Consider the following 12,148-nt stretch of genomic DNA (forward strand, 5'->3'; position numbering starts at 1 on the left):
AAAAGAAATCTAGATATATTCAAGTATAGAAATACATAATTAAGGCACCCAATCCACCTTCATTCTACCCTGCAGTGACTGGATGCAATAACCACACAGTTATGATTAGTGTACAATAATGACTGTAGTTACTGATGACAAGAAAACTGATTTTTAAAAGGCAATAGGTTTTTCTTCTTCTTCCTACTCCCTCCACACACAGTAGAAAATGGGAAAATTCAACTCAACCTTAGCCAAGTAACCAAGACTGGGGCTTCCATAATGGTCAATATTTAGTAAAAATCAATTAAATCTAATCCCTCTTAATAGAACTTCAGGGTTAAATATCCTATGCTCCTCCTCTCCTTCCCCATTTAAAGTATTTTTTCACGTCAGACCTTTTCACCTACTCTTCAAACAAATTCAAGAAAGTATCTTAAAAGATTTTTATCTAAAATCTCTAACCCACCAATTCCCAAATTCAGAGAAAGGTCTTTAGACATTCGTGGCATTGCTGGTCTAACTGCTGTCCATGGACCACTAGTGGTCTACAGTGCACTGGTTACTTGGGGCTGGCTCTTCTACTTATTTTCAGCTGCTAACACACATTAAAAAGGCAGCTAGAATACATTAACTAATTTTTTTCCACATATGCAATTCTTATTTGCCACAAGGATATAGAATCATAGAATATTAGGGTTGGAAGAGACCTCAGAAGGTCATCTCGTCTAATTCCCTGCTCAAAGCAGAGCCAACACTAACTAAATCATCCCAGCCAGGGGTTTGTCAAGCCAGGCCTTAAAAACCTCTAAGGATGGAGATTCCACCACTTCCTTAGGTAACCCATTCCAGTGCTTCACCACCCTCCTAATGAAACAGTGTTTCTTAATATCCAACCTAGACCTCCCCCACTGCAACTTGAGACCATTGCTTCTTGTTCTGTCATCTGCCACCGAGAAAAAGCCTAGCTCCATTCTCTTTGGAATCCCCGTTCAGTTAGTTGAAGGCTGCTATCAAATCCCCCCTCACTCTTCTCTTCTACAGATTAAATAACCCCAGTTCCCTCAGCCTCTCCTTGTAAATTATGTGCCCCAGCCCACTAATCATTTTCATTGCCCTCCACTGGGCTCTCTCCAATTTGTCCACATCCCTTCTGTAGTGGGGGGCCCAAAACTGGACACAATACTCCAGGTGTGGCCTCACCAGTGCCGAATACAGGGGAATAGTCATTTCCCTTGATCTGCTAGCAATGCTCCTATTAATACAGCCCAATATGCCGTTGGCCTTCTTGGCAACAAGAGCACACTGTTGACTCATATCCAGCTTCTCGTCCACTGTACTCCCCAGGTCCTTTTCTGCAGAACTGCTGCTTAACCACTCGGTCCCTAGTCTGTAGCAGTGCATTGGATTCTTCCTTCCTAAGTGAAGGACTCTGCACTTGTCCTTGTTGAACCTCATCAGATTTCTTTTGGCCCAATCCTCTACTTTGTTTAGGTCCCTCTGGACCCTATCCCTACCCTCCAGCATATCTACCTCTCCCCCATCTCCCCAGCTTAGTGTCATCTGCAAACTTGGTGAGGGTGCAATTCATCCCATCATCCAGATCATTAACAAAGATGTTGAACAAAACCTGCCCCAGAACCAACCCCTGGGGCACTCAGCTTGATACCGGCTGCCAACTAGACATCAAGCCATTGATCACTACCCATTGAGCCTGACAATCTAGCCAGCTTTCTATCCACCTTATAGTCCATTCATCCAATCCATACTTCTTTAACTTGCTAGCAAGAATACTGTGGGAGACCGTACCAAAAGCTGTGCTAAAGTCAAGATGTATCACATCCACCACTTCTCCCATATCTACAGAGCCAGTTATCTCATCATAGAAGGCAATCAGGTTGGTCAGGCATGACTTGCCCTTGGTGAATCCATGTTGACTGTTCCTGATCCACCTTCCTCTCCTCCAGAATTGATTCCTTGAGGACCTGCTCCATGATTTTTCCAGGGACTGACGTGAGGCTCACTGGTCTGCAGTTCCCTGGGTTCTCTTTCTTCAATATGGGCACTATATTTGCCTTTTTCCAATTGTCTGGGACCTCCCCTGATCACCACGAATTTTCAAAGATAATGGCCAATGGCTCTGCAATCACATCAGCCAACTCCCTAAGCACCCTTGGATGCTTTAGATCTGGACCCATGGACTTGTGCATGTCCAGCTTTTCTAAACAGTCCTTAACCTGTTCTTTCACCACCGAGGGCTGCTCACCGCCTCCTCATACTGTGTTGCCCAGTGCAGAAGTCTGGGAGCTGACCTTGTCTGTGAAGGCCGAGGCAAAAAAAAGCTTTGAGTACTTCCACTTTTTCTACATCATCTGTCACTATGTTGCCTCCCTCATTCAGTAAGGGTCCCACACTTCCCCTGACCTTCTTCTTGTTGCTAACATACCTGTAGAAACCCTTCTTGTTACCCTTCACATCCCTTGCTAGCTGCAACTCCAATCGTGCCTTGGCCTTCCTGATTACACCCCGGTATGCTCTAACAATATTTTTATACGATCACAAATGGGAGAGGATGAGTCCAGGAGGTAATCTGCGTGTTGTGCTATGAAAACATTTAAGAATAGTTGGTTTATGCCGATCAATATTCATAATTATAAATCACCTACCTTTTTTGTTTAGTTTTGTGCCCCTGTCATATTGAAGACTTTCTACTTCGCTCTCTGTTGCTTCATCTTTTGTGGGAGGAGAATGGCCATTCTGAAGTGGGGCAGAAGGGGCGCTCTGAGATCTTTGCTCTGAGCTCTTTGTTTTATCCCGTGTGGGAGACAAAACTCTTTTATGCGAGTGTTCTGGCTCAGTCTGAAGGTCTAAGTGGATCAATGACTGAACAAAATACAAATTTTCTTATTAATCATAGTTCGCACTGAAAAACTCTGTACTATATTTACAGAATTTAAGATTACTCTTATGGCATGGAAAACAGAGATAGAGCTGTAAAAAGAGTAACAAATATACTGTAGCTTGTTCTTTCAGGCTTTTCTTTTCATGATTTAAAATGTAAAATCTGATTCAACAAAGTCACTTATTTTTTATCTTTTAGAACAGTAGCTGAATCACAATCTAAATGAGTGGATTGTACCTGGGTATTTATGCCTTCCTTTTGTAGGGTTACTGATACCCCAACAGTAGGAGCCATATCTAAGGCCAATGGTGGCAATTTTTGCTTGGCTCTATTTGGTGGGACAAGGTTGAATGCCCCTTCAACTGCCACAGGGTGCTGATCAATCTCCACATTTCCTTTCTTCAGCAATCCAGTTAGTGGTATTTCAGTGCTTCCAAGAGACTGGTCCCCACAGCAAAGATGGATCTATTGTAAAAAGAAGTGCTCAGAAAAGAACTTTGAGATATAAATACATATCTCCCACTGCCAATGTCTGAAACTGAACCTCTTTCTAAAAAGGAGTGAAGAAAAAAAAAAAGATTAAGAGTGAGATCCAGCCCCCTCCAGTCTCTTTACGCTGAGTAAAGGGCTGGAGTGGTTTAAATAGACCCTAAAATCTCTGTATCAACCTAGGCAAGGGTTCTCTCAGAGCAGGTACTGTAGTAGATAGCCAAGATACACAATTATCTACACCACAGTGCCATAGCCTATGTCCACACTGGCAAGTGAAAGAAAAAAAAAAAAAAATAAAACCCCACACCCCCGAAAGACAAAAGGTTTGCCGATGATAAGCACCAGCGTGAACAGCGTTTTGTCGGCAGGAGTTGGAGGTGGAAGTTTTTTGTTGGCAGGAGAGCCAACGAACAGTGGCTACAGTGTGCGCCTTTTAGCGGCATGGCTGTAGCAGCACAGCTGTGTCACTAAAAGCTGCGTTGTGTAGACAGCCATATACAAAGGCAAAAAGGTATGTTGAAGTATGTGGATTATCCTAACAATAAAGACTTTATGAACTACCAGGGGAAGTCTAGAGCTCTTTAATTCCTGGCTTAGGGTTATTTTTCTGTGCTCAAATATGTGCACACAACTCTTGTTGATTTCAAGAAGAATTTGCTGCTTTGCACACCCGGAGTAAAGTCTGGTCCTAAGAAGTGCACTTAAGCATATCTAGTCTCACAACATGAGCTCCTTTTTAATGTATATACCAAACAAAAGTTTCCCTGGAGAAAAACAGCAGCTATTCTTTCTTGTCTTTGTTAAACCCTATCAATAAATCTGATCTTCCTTAACAATAAATATGCCTTTGTAGCAAATGATGAAGGCCTTGAATGGTGCAAAGCACTCTGACATCCATTCAGCAAAGCACGCAAGTATGTGCTTAACTTTAAGCAGATGAATTGTTCCATTCATACCAATGGAGTGACACCAATACAGACCAGATGAGGATCCAGGCCTCTATGCTTATTTCAAAGTTTTTACAATAAGCATTAGTTCTTTTAAAATGATAAAGAAAAAAGAAAAAAAAGCCAGACATACAAAATACTCTGTATCAAGGCAGGACGTCATCAAGGTTAAATTCTAATATGCCAGCTCAGCACAGTCTTATCTACAGAAATATAAATTTAAAGACTCTTTGTAAACAAATACTATTCAATTGTGAAATGCAACAATCCGAAATAATTTTAGGTACAGAGTAATATTATTTAAAACCAATTAAAATGGTTTAAAATATAAAATTTAAAAAAAAATACTGTATAGTCCAGTAGAGAAGATGTACAACAGGAAAAAACCTATAAAATCAGCTCTATGCTTCACATTTAAAGAACAGACTAATAAAAAGGACAAAATGTGTTATGTCTGCTATGTGACTCTCTAATCAATTGTCTCACTTAGGACCACTCCTACTTCCATTTGCCAATTTTTCTATTGACTTTGACAGGAGCAGAATCAAGCTCTAAGAGGGGTTTTTAAATATTACGCAATAAGCTTAAACATGACAAGACAAAAGATTAGCAATCTATATAACATTATTGATTTTGAAGTCTACTTCATTTAAGTTCTAGACTGGCAAGTTTAGATCTGAATAGAATTATACGTAATATAGGTTACCGTAGGCGAGAAGAAACTATTTACCTGTATTTTTGGCTGTGCAGAAAAATAAACTTGAAGGACTTCAACAGTACTGCGTATTCGAACGGATGCTCTCTCTGGCTCAAAGTTTGGATTGATTAAATCAGTGAAGGGTTCATTTGTTACATCATTTCCCAGTAACGAATAATAAAAGAAAAACTCAGGCTGTCGTTCTGGAAGTTTCATTGTACTAGGAATTAACTAAGTGTGGGGAAGAAAAGTCAATTAATATATATATATTTTTTAAACACAAATAATTACAGCTGCCTTCAAGCATCTGGTTAGAGTTATAAATACTGAAGCTAAAACTGTCTCAAACTCCAGAAGACCAAACTAACCTAAATCCCCGATTGCAAAAATGTTTTAAAATATATGTATACATGGAGAGTCAGTATTTCCATATTAATGGCCAAATTCTGCCACTCTTCCTCATGCTAAGTGGTACTTTACTCCAGATGCAATCTGAAAGACTTCAATGGGACTACTTGTGGGGTAGCTTTAATTTGTATTGGGGCTGTCAATTAATCACAGTTAACTCACGCGATTAGCTCAAAAAAATAGTGATTAACTGCATAAGTAAATCACACTGTTAGTAGAATATCAATTGAAATTTTAAAAATATTTTTGGATATTTTTCTACATTTTAAAATATATTTATTTCAGTACAGAATACAAAGTGTACAGTGCTCACTTTATATTTTTTACAAATATTTGCATTGTAAAAACAATTAACAAAAGAAACAGTATTTTTCAGTTCACCTCATACAAGTACTGTAATGCAATCTCTTCATTGTGAAAGAGAAACTTACAAATGTAGATTTTTTGTTACATAACTGCACTCAAACATAAAACAATACAAAACTATAAATCCACTCAGTCCTACTTCTCGTTCAGCCAATCGCTAAGACAAAGAAGTTTGTTTACATTTACAAGAGATAATGCTGCCCTCTTCTTATTTACAATGTCACCAGAAAGTGAGAACTTTTGTAGCCGACATTGCAAGGTATTTACGTGCCACACGCGCTAAAGATTTATATGCTCCTTCATGCTTCAGCCACCATTCCAAACGACATGGTTCCATGCTGATGAAGCTTATTAAAAAAAAAAAATAATGCATTCATTCAAATTTGTGACTGAACTCCTTGGGGGAGAATTGTGTATCTCCAGCTCTATTTTACCCACATTCTCCCATATATTTCATGTTATAGTAGTCTCGAATGATGATTCAGCACACGTTCATTTTAAGAACACTACAGATTTGACAAAACGTAAAGAAGGTGCGTAAGATTTCTAGAGATCGCTACAACACTCGACCCAAGAGTTAAGAATCTGAAGTGCCTTCCAATATCTGAGAGGGATGAGGTGTGGAGCATGCTTTCAGAAGTCTTAAAAGAGCAACACTCTGATGTGGAAACTACCAAAAAAGAAAAATCAACCTTTTCTGGTGGCATCTGACTCAGATGATGAAAATGAACATGCATCAGTCTGCACTGCTTTGGATTGCTATCAAGCAGAACCTGTCGTAAGTATGGATGCACGTCCTCTAGAATGGTGGTTGAAGCATTAAACATACAAATCTTTAGCACATCTGGCACGTAAATATCTTGCGATGCTGGCTACAGTAGTGCTGTGTGAACACCTGTTCTCACTGGAGGTGACATTATGAACAAGAAGCTGGCAGCATTATCTCCTGCAATTGTAAACAAACTTGTTTGTCTGAGTGACTGGCTGAAGAAATAGGACTGAGTGGATTTGTAGGCTCTAAAGTTCTACATTGTTTTAGTTTTGAATGCGGTTTTTTTTTTTTTTTATATAATTCTACATTTGTAAGTTCAACTTTTATGATAAAGAGAATCCACTACAGTACTTGCATATTAGGTGAATTGAGAAATACTATTTCTTTTGTTTTTTACAGTGCAAATATTTGTAATAGAAAATATAAAATGAACACTGTACACTTTGTATTCTGTGTTATAACTGAAATTAGTATATTTGAAAATGTAGAAAACATCAAAAAATACTTAAACAAATGGTATTCTATTATTGTTTAACAGAGCAATGAATCGTGATTAATTTTTTTAATCACTTGACAGTCCTAATTTGTATTACACATTCGTGCCTAGAGGACCCAACTTAAATCAAGGCCCCAAACACAATAGAAACTGTACAAACACACAGTAAGAGAGTCTAGATTCTCAGCACTTTGGAAACAAACAAGGGAGGTCAGAAAGACAGATGTGTAATGACTTGCCCAAAGTCACACAAGTCAATGGTAGAGATGGAAATAGAACCTAGGTCTCCTGATTCCCATTTCAGTGCCCCAGCGACTAGATCATACTGTAGTACTAGGATTTTATGGTTGTATTTTGTATCATTTAGAATGAAAGATAAAGAATAATAATGTAGCATGTATTAAATGTATTGATGTAGGATACGATTTGATGGTATTCTGCCAGCCATCCTTTCTGAAAGCAGAAAGGAATGGCCTCATGTGCCACTGGTGAAGATGCATCTGCCAGAACCTTGTGTCTGAAGCGGATTTCAAGGCAGTAATGGACCTTTAGAGTTACCACTTTGTTGTAGGTTTAAAATTAGTATTTTGAAATAAGTAAAAGAATGCAATGATTGTTTTCTCCTGCATTGCAATTTGATGTTCCTGTTCAAATGTTGTCTGTAAATCAATCCTGCTTTGTGTGTGAATGAGGAACAAGTGTGATGACCATCACCAGACCAGATGTTCTGGGGAGGACAGACGTAAACGCGCCAGAAGATTGCAACATGCCCCTATTGAGATGTCAAAGGAGGGCAGATTGAGGACTCTAAAAATGAGGCAAGCACTTATCAGGACAAGATAGCTGTGATCAAAACCAGCATGGGGTATCTCCCCAAGAGACTAATGAAGTAATAAAGAAAGAAGAACAATTTAAGAAAACAAGCACTCATCAAATGGCAATTGATTGCAGCATGACTGTGCGAAACTCATTGGTCCCAATGAAGGAAGATCACTATATAAACAGGGTGCTTTGCCATGAAATTTTGGGTTCATCCTGCCAAGACTTCCCTGGAGCATCATGTCGCAACCAACAGAACCCGGCTCCTCCCTACCAGCGATCAACCTAGCTGGCCACTTGGTTGCTCCAGACTGGTAACTATAACATCGACTGGTGGGACAGAGAGACAGAGTGTGTGTGCGCGTGCATGCTAATTGTTGCGTCTCCAATAAACAGCGTGTTGCCTTTTCCCCTGAAATAGTTCCCGTATGCTTCTTATAAAGTATAACGATACCACCTTCAAATAAGGTACTCAATGTAAAAGTAGCAAAATCTGGTCCTATGATTGCAACTAGTTTCCACTATACAGCTCTAATTTTGTTTCCCTATGATTTTGGCATGGAAAATTGCCAAATTTACTTAAGGAAAGAAGAATATTTCTGTAAGGTTTGCAGAAAGTTCAAATAATGTGAGTTACAGGTGATTTAAAAAACTATGCTGACTTTGAAAGTATTACTTATGTTTAGCAATTATTTGTATCCTTGTAATTCAAAAAGCAGCTTGTTGTGAACCCTCCACATTTTCCATTTGTTAAATCTCTCTAAATTTATTTATGTCTATATTTGAAGAAATAGGTTGCATTTAAAGTTATTGTTTGGATAGTTTTGAGTCCATTTACTGTGTTAAAGAGAGCATGTTATCCTTTCTGGGCTGGTTGCATCTTAGAAAGAACTCAGGGGTATTTCTACAGAAAACAGAGCTTCCTTAAGCTCAAATGGCAGAGATCTGCGTTTTTGAAGATGAAGGACCAAAAGTTTTCAAGCTTCAGCTAAGTAAGTATGTAACATTTTATTAGGGAGAAGGGAGAATTTCTCCACATTTAAACTTGCAACTACAGTTCCATGATTAGGTTGATTTGATTGCTTGTAATTCTAAATTTAATTACACAAAGAAAAAAAAATTTAAAAACCCAACAACTTGGCAATTTCCAAATAAAAAACCAAAACCCACTATTTTAGAAATCAGTTAAGGTTGCTGAGTGACGACAATGTACTTTTAATGTACCTATCTCACCACTAACAAACCCAAATGCTTGAAGACAATAAGTGAATGGTTTGACATCCTAAATCTTACACTGTCCACATAATAAAATTGTTACCAAGTATAAAGTAATGCATAATTTTTCAAAATAAACTTTACATCTAGCCCAAAATGAATACTATTCTTTCACCAGAAGAAGATAAAGATTTAAAAGATAAACACAGGAAATACAAAAAATGGGAAAACAATAGCAAAACCATTACTTTTTCACATATTATAAAAGCTTTATTGGCATAATGGTCTTAAAGGTGAATAATCATTACCTGTTCCAGCTGCGTGGCAAATGCTATAGTCACAGACAAAACAAAGTATTCTCTGCAATATTCTGCTGGTCCAATTTGATGATAGCCTTCTTCCTCATTCAGGACTGCTAAAATATTTTTAGGATCTAGCCCAGAAAGCAGAGCAGGCACTTTAAGAGAAGAGAATTGAATTTATATTGTTATGTTCTTCTAGATTTCCAGATTTGTGTATTTCATCTGTTCTTTAAAAAAAAACAAAACAAAACAACCCCACACAACTGAAAAACACCCCTCCCCAAAATTACATCATGAAGCATCAGACTGCTATCCACCTGGGCCACCAGCAGAGTTGGAACCTTTAGATCCATCACACAGACACCGATTGCTTGAGCTAACAATGTAACTAATCGTGTATCAGACTGGCATCTTCTATGCGGACCAGAATATTTTACCAGTGGGTAAAGCAATTGAGAGACTCGGATGACTTGGGAATCCCAGGCTCTGGAGGGGAGTGTGCTCTAGCAGACACCTATTCACATGCCCATTCCCCACTCCCAAGCATGACTCCTTCTGCCATCTCCTCCAAATTGTCCCTGTCTCCGCCCCATCTCCTTCCTGTTCCTGGCTCTTCCAGACCACTCCCATTCCCTCACCTAGCTAGTCTGTCTCCACTCCAAGTTCCTCATTTGAATTCTAGTCTTCTTTTCCAAGCAAACCCTAGTCTCACCTCTCTACATACACAGCCTCCAGTTGCCCCCCCCACCACACCCACTATATTCTCCATCTTCATTGATATCCAGTGCCCACTTCCCTCCTGGCTCCTAGTCGGAGTCTCCTTCCCCAGCCACTCCAGGTTCTCCTCCTGCACCACAGTTCCTCTTTAGATCCATAGCCCTTCACCCCACTGTGGTCTTGAGAGGAGAGAGAAGGACTGGGCCCTTCTATTGTTTCCCAGTGCCTCCATCCAGAACACAAGTGGAGGTCATGCCTGGACAGGGTGGTGCGGGGAAGAGGAATAAAACGGGGTTTCTCCATCTCTCCTTGCTGCCCAACTGGCTTTGAAGGAAAAGAGAAATGATTCTTTCATTGTGTCACCTCTTTTCTATATTTAAAGATCTCAAGGACAAGCAGCAGCCATTCTGCTGAGGTAAATGCCCCATCCTCCCAATTTGACTGGTGATTCCAAGATCTGTAGTCTGATCAGATCACTGTTTTTTGGGGTCAGGAAGGAAAATTTTCCTTTGGGGAAATAAGAGCAGGATGTCCGGTAGTTTTTCCATCTTCCTCACAGCACCATGGAGGCCCGATTTTAAGTTAATAAGGAGTGAAGAATTAAAAGATGAAATTTTCATCTTAAGTAAAGCCCATAATTTGTCACAATTTGTGGGTGAGAGCTCAATATCCCAGAGACAAACTTGAGTAGGAGACGTAGGAGATACCTGGTGGTGCCTATTAGCCTACAGGAAACAGGGAAGACCTTGAGTCTTCACAAACTTAGATAACCTTTCACATATGCCCTTATTCCTCCTTCCAGGGAAGGGTAAAAGAATTTAGAGGAGTGAGTTAGGCTGAAGGGAGCCAACCCTGAATATAGGTTATTTAACGTGATGCCATTTAACACTGTATTGAACTGTCTTGTTGTGACAGTTCTCAGGGAACCCAGGACTGACAGTTACCTTGTTACCCCTGCCTTCAGAAGAGGGAGTCTCATGTGGTAGCTGGGGGTCAGCTCCCTAACACCACATTTCAGGCACTCTGGTCTGGGCTATGCCAGCCCTAGCTTCGCCTTTCAGATTAACAATAGGTGTATCCCAATTCCTGAATCATTCCCCTGTGATATACAGCCCCTGGCTACTCAAAGACGCACCCCAGTTTTATCTTAAACCACTGCTCCTGTAAACCACACAGAGCTTGTGAGCACTTAAAACAAAAGTAGTTTTCAAACAATAAAGATCGAACTAGAAATAAAAAAAAAGTGGTGAAAAAAATGGTTACAATTTAAAAAAAAAAAAAAAGAAAGAATGAAGCATGAACCTGGATCTACACTTATCAATAGATACCTTTCTTATCTAAGAAAGTCGATTTTCCTCCCCTCCCACCAAAACTCAGTCTGTTGCAGAACTGGCTGGTTTCTCTAGAACCAGGATCCAAATGTTTATGAGGGGTTTCCTCAGTGAATGGATGCAGTGTCCTTCCCCACACTATATTATCCTGAAAAGTATGTTTGATTTCTATTCACAGACAGGGCGAAACCCTGCCTAGCTGTAAAGTTTCTTTTTTACCTTTAAGTGGTTTTGATTATTTCTTGTTGCCTCTCCTGGTTTCCCATTCAAAAGTTTTAGGCTATGTCTACACTGGCAATTGAACGACAAAAAAACACCCAAACAAAAAAAAACAAAAAACCCTAAAAGACAAATGTTTTGCTGCAACAAGTGCCAGTGTGAACAGCATTGTCATCAGGAGCGCTCGCCTGCCAACAACATGAACACCACTCATTGGGGGCAGAAGTCTTTTTTTGTCGGCAGGACAGCCGACAAACAGCAGCTACACTGCACAACTTTTAGTGTCATGGCTGTGGCGATACAGCCATGTTGCTAAAAACTGTGTAGTGTAGAGGTAGCCTTCATATTATGCAGGGCTAAACAACCTAGCCCTTCTACTGCATCATTGGCCAATCAAGGCAGAGTGACAACTCCCCTTTGCCCATATGGGCCATCACCAAGACATTGTTGTCTTGTGACCAATTTCTACTCCAAGTCCATCAAGCA

General features: G+C 39.7%; 1 protein-coding gene across 3 annotated transcripts in view; it reads right to left on the reverse strand.

Annotated features, from left to right (window-relative positions):
- Positions 1-12,148, reverse strand: part of CEP120 (centrosomal protein 120) — a 74,723-nt gene that overhangs the window by 51,968 nt on the left and 10,607 nt on the right. For all 3 annotated transcript variants that reach the window (XM_073344816.1, XM_073344815.1, XM_073344817.1), the window contains exons 5-8: positions 9,402-9,550; positions 5,051-5,248; positions 3,119-3,346; positions 2,646-2,862 (exon numbers count right to left, since the gene is read on the reverse strand). In XM_073344816.1, the coding sequence (XP_073200917.1) occupies positions 2,646-2,862; positions 3,119-3,346; positions 5,051-5,248; positions 9,402-9,550 (792 nt within the window). The remainder of the gene's footprint in view (positions 1-2,645; positions 2,863-3,118; positions 3,347-5,050; positions 5,249-9,401; positions 9,551-12,148) is intronic.

Source organism: Lepidochelys kempii, chromosome 5 (assembly GCF_965140265.1).
Source record: "Lepidochelys kempii isolate rLepKem1 chromosome 5, rLepKem1.hap2, whole genome shotgun sequence".
Lineage (NCBI taxonomy): Eukaryota > Metazoa > Chordata > Testudines > Cheloniidae > Lepidochelys > Lepidochelys kempii.